General features: G+C 43.9%; 2 protein-coding genes across 2 annotated transcripts; one reads left to right on the top strand and one right to left on the bottom strand.

Annotated features, from left to right (window-relative positions):
* Window positions 1–718: 718 nt before the first annotated feature.
* Window positions 719–928, bottom strand: COCMIDRAFT_111281 (uncharacterized protein; the record flags this gene model as incomplete). Its single annotated transcript, XM_007695752.1, has 1 exon — window positions 719–928. A coding segment is annotated over one exon (210 nt), but the record flags the coding sequence as incomplete, so codon positions are not given.
* A 697-nt stretch (window positions 929–1,625) lies between these two features.
* Window positions 1,626–2,635, top strand: COCMIDRAFT_65699 (uncharacterized protein; the record flags this gene model as incomplete). The annotated part of the gene is made up of 2 exons (XM_007695751.2): window positions 1,626–2,164; window positions 2,224–2,635. Coding segments are annotated over 2 exons (951 nt in total), but the record flags the coding sequence as incomplete, so codon positions are not given.
* Window positions 2,636–4,456: the final 1,821 nt, after the last annotated feature.

The following is a 4,456-nucleotide window of genomic DNA, read 5'->3' as shown; positions in this document are numbered from 1 at the left end:
TTTTGTTTTCGTGAGTGAGACGTGTTCAAATTAGCTACTTTACCAGCTTCTAGCTCTATAGCGCGTGGGCTGCACGACTTAGCACTAGTTGCAATCGATTTCTTGGGATGGATTTGTATATAATGAGCTAAAATTACACCTATTCTGAAAAACTCGAAGTTGGTGCTGAATGCACTAGATTAGTAGGTCGGAAAGTGTAGGTTTTATGCAAGACGTAGGCTCGATGGAACGCAGATTAAGCATAGGTTACGTAACTACAAACGAGGCGGGGCGAGGCAGCAATTAATCCACATAGGCGAAGCAATCTTTATAGAGGGTTTTAAAGCGCAAGGCGGTTATGCAAGATATAGTGTCCCTCAAGAGTTCTATAATCAGTAGGTAAAATCAAGTAACGGCCACTAGCAGATGCGACCATTACAAAAGTATCAATATAGACGCTTAGTATACAACACTGTCGTTAGACTCTTCTAATACAGCGACGACAGATACGCGCTAGATCTATATACCACGATCGAAGAAGAGGGCGACGAAGGGTATAGAGAGATGCACGACGAGAATATAACAATGTAGCTTTATAGGAAGCTAGTTATGTCAGGAATCGAATGTGCTGAGATTACACGGTAGTTATGGGTATGGACACGAATGGTACAGAAAGCGCAAATATCGTTGAGAAGCTAGCTACTGATCGAACATGGAGCAGTCTTTGTAGCTAGAACCCTTAACCAATATGAGCGACGAAAGAGGCAGTTGTACAGGAGTCATGTTGCGCGTGGTGTCGACGCGTCAACGTCGACACCTCAACACCGAAGTTTTCTATAGCTGCAAAGTATGCCGATTCACCTTCTAGACCTTGCGATGCGATTGCCGCAAACGCTTTATCGATAGTTGCCATGGTAGTGGATTTATGACCTGTTGAAGTGGGTGGATTGGGATATTAATAATGCAAGGGGTGTTGCAACTAGTGACCTGTTGCAAGCTAAGGGCCAGTTTGGCAGCACTGCAGCACCAGTGGCACCAAACCAGATAGAGTAGGTGGAGACAACTGCTGCTGTTACTGGGGCTGTGTTTGGCAACCCTTCAGCTCAGTTAAGTCTAGTAAGCCACAACTGGAGGGCTCTAGCTATTAGTGCTATACTAATAGAACAAAACCTTGTCTAATGTTTAGGATACCTTGCTTAGTGTGGGATCTACCTTAACTCCTACCAAAGTAGCTTGGCAGCGGCGATTTCTATCTATGCTGGCTATAGAAGAGTACATCACATGACCTAACTGGATGATCGAGTTAGGTATAGCTTGACTAGGGTAAAAAAGCCACTACTGACGCCACTACTCGCACTGGTGCTGGGCAGCCAAACAGGCCCTAATAGTGATTCTAAGCGAGTTTTCCCACTGACACCAACTTCGATTTTTTTCACCATGCGCTGCAGTGCAAGCGCCACACACTACAACCACTGAAGCTGTATCTGAAGTTTTCGCACAAACCCTATTACTCCGTACTATACCATCAGCCCAGTCAACAGCTGTAAATCCACCGTGAGAGACGCGCTCATAAAAGCCCCATTCAAGCAATCACTTTCATTCACAGTACGATTAGAATGGACAGACCAAAAAAAAGTACTAAAACGAATGCCAACTCCCTTGTTCTCGCTCCTGAGGGCGACGTGATATTAGTCGTGGGTGAGAAACGATTTCGCATACATGCGGACTCCCTTTTCCTTAAACGGCATTCAACGGTCTTTGCAGCTCTATTTGGCCCAAACTTTCGCGAAGGTCAAGATTTGAATACCTCATCTCCAAAGGAGATTCCTCTGCCGGATGATGATCCGTATGCCATGACGGCGATCTGCGCAACAATGTACCATGACTTTGGTCACATTCCGCGGAGCCCAACAACAGACCGAGTTCTTAGCATAATCAGACACGCAGATAAATACGATTGTTACGATGTCCTTACCCTACCGTCCCAGGTCTATGGCTGGCTCAAATCCGATCATCTGACTCTTGGTAATGACCTAGCAAATATCCTCGCTGTGTCGTATCTGGTCAGAGATCAGGAAGCGTTTAAAAATGCGTCGAAATCCTTAATCTCGAAGTATGGTGGATCATTCGCAGATCTGGCTGATGGTGTAATTTGTGATGTTCTGCCTTGGAAGACGTTCTGTAAGTAGACATATAAGTAATTGATTAACTTGTCATATGCTAACTAGTAATGAACGTAGGCAGATTAGAAGAACTTCGGACCCGTATACAAACACTCGCAATCAGTATTGCATTAGATGCATCAGTGGCTAAATCCAGTGCCTTTGGATACAACAATCATTCCGGGTGCTCCCAAGTCGCAGAAAGGATTCGAGGAAATTTCAGTAATGATCTATTAGTAGAAGTGCGCCAGAAACAAAATCAGAAGCACGGTGGGCGCTTGAATTTCAAACTTCCGCATCCGCCAGCAACTCGGCAGTCAGAAATTGAGCCTTTGCTTGAGAAATTACAGGAACTAGCGAAAGCCTGTAAGAAATGCAACGAGAATGTGGAATCTTCCCAGCTAAACACATTTTGCCTAAGTTTGGCAGGCAATGAACTCAGACAGGTTGCTATGTTGCCCGAATGGTACTGGGGCTCGAATTTGACCTATTGAGGAGCACGAAGAATGAGAGTCTGTATAGCCTACATACTGGTGGACCAAATTGTTGATACAATCGTACCTGGCCACTAGAAATCTGTAGAATAGGGAGATGGGAGAGGATAAGGGCATATTAAAGCCTGACAGTTATTCCACAGAGAACAAAGCTTTGTTCCATTTTGTAGCTCGCGCTCTTGGTTCGCAGGGGGTTTATTCCCTAAGGTTTGGAATAAACCCTTCTCCTTAGTCCTCACTTATGGAAAGCAGCTGTAACTTAAGTATATGGTACAGACAATTCGCGCGCATCTAACGTAACTACTACCTTTTATAACACTACGAGAGATGTAGTGTAAGTTATTAGATAAAGTCTAGCAGAGAGTTGGTGTTCGTGGGTGTGGCTTGTGCCCACTAAGAGTTGACGCGTGACGCGTGCACAGCCAATCTTCAGAAATTTAAACAAGGTTCAGGTAGCGATACTGTACGTCATCGTTCAAGAATGTGGCGCGTTGCGAGCGGGGTCTTAACCGCTCGTAAACGTTATTTATTAATAAGCTAGCAGTCACAAACTCAGGCAGCTATAGCTTATGAAAATTATGTTCGCGACCTCTCGTACTTGACGTCTAGTGATCTATCAGATCTGACCCTAAACTTTAGCGATAAGAGCTGGCGGATCCACAAAGCTCTTGTGGTCTATCACTCCAAATAGTTTTAAAAGGCTCTCACTGGCTGCTTAGTGGTAGGACATTGTGACCGAAGTATTTTTAAGGCCTAACCTATATAATAGGAGGTAAGCAGTAAAGCAATTACTTTGTAAGATAAGCTAGTATACACGAATACAATTAACTGCATGGTGTTATATATCTATAAGGCAGGCTACAATATCTCTAAATTCGACACTCTAGAACCTCTCCTTCATACATAAGTTACTATAATCGCCAACAAATACGACTATGCATCTCTTTACAAGCTTACAAAAACGTTATTTACGAACACGGTAATGACTATCAATCCCAGCGACTAGGCCGCAACTGCTGCCTTTATCTACAACTACACGACAACTGTGCTACCAGCTTATGTAGAGCTAAGGAACTCAGTTATCGCTGCCATTGCGGGTCGCTATTGCATATTAAAAGCAACCCTACGAGAGGAGAGGGTACTCGATGTCCTACATTCAAACGCAGACCTGGTAACCGACCTTCTACTAGGTAGGCGACATGGACCTAAGGTAGAAGGAGTCTCCGAGCATCATTTCATTTGTAATCATTGCCATTACAGTCATACCAGATCGCGCGATTGCCCAAAGATAACGTCTATTAGTAAAACGGGCAAGCCAGTGTGTCCTAAGTATGGGAGGAAAACCGGGAACCCAACACATCACACACCAATGGTCAATATATACCCAGCTTTCTCTTACGCATCATGCGAGGGATTCCACACGACAGATCCCAATAATGAGGATTTGACATGAACGGCAACCATTCGTAAAACATGCACCACAACACAAATACTTAACATTTCATTAGAGAACTTCAACTCTCACTCTATAATACGAACGAAAGAAGTCCTTTTGTCTAAATTTACTGCGAATTGTAGAGAAGCGTACAGACCAGTCGACTCCCTTTATTTAAAACTTTAGAGTCCCTTAGTGTGAGAGGTGTGGCAGGTGGGAATGATAATATCAAGAATAGAATTAGGACGAATCCTTGAGGATTGCCATATGGTTCTATAGAGGCTCTTATACTAGGCGGCACTGGCCTAAGAGGTGTCTAATAAGGGCCTAAGGGTTATCGTCTATATTCTATATCTAAGTCTCGTAATACTTCGTTTACTCTTAAT

Source organism: Bipolaris oryzae, assembly GCF_000523455.1.
Source record: "Bipolaris oryzae ATCC 44560 unplaced genomic scaffold scaffold_426, whole genome shotgun sequence".
NCBI lineage: Eukaryota > Fungi > Ascomycota > Dothideomycetes > Pleosporales > Pleosporaceae > Bipolaris > Bipolaris oryzae.
This window is presented reverse-complemented; position numbering and strand designations above follow the sequence as displayed.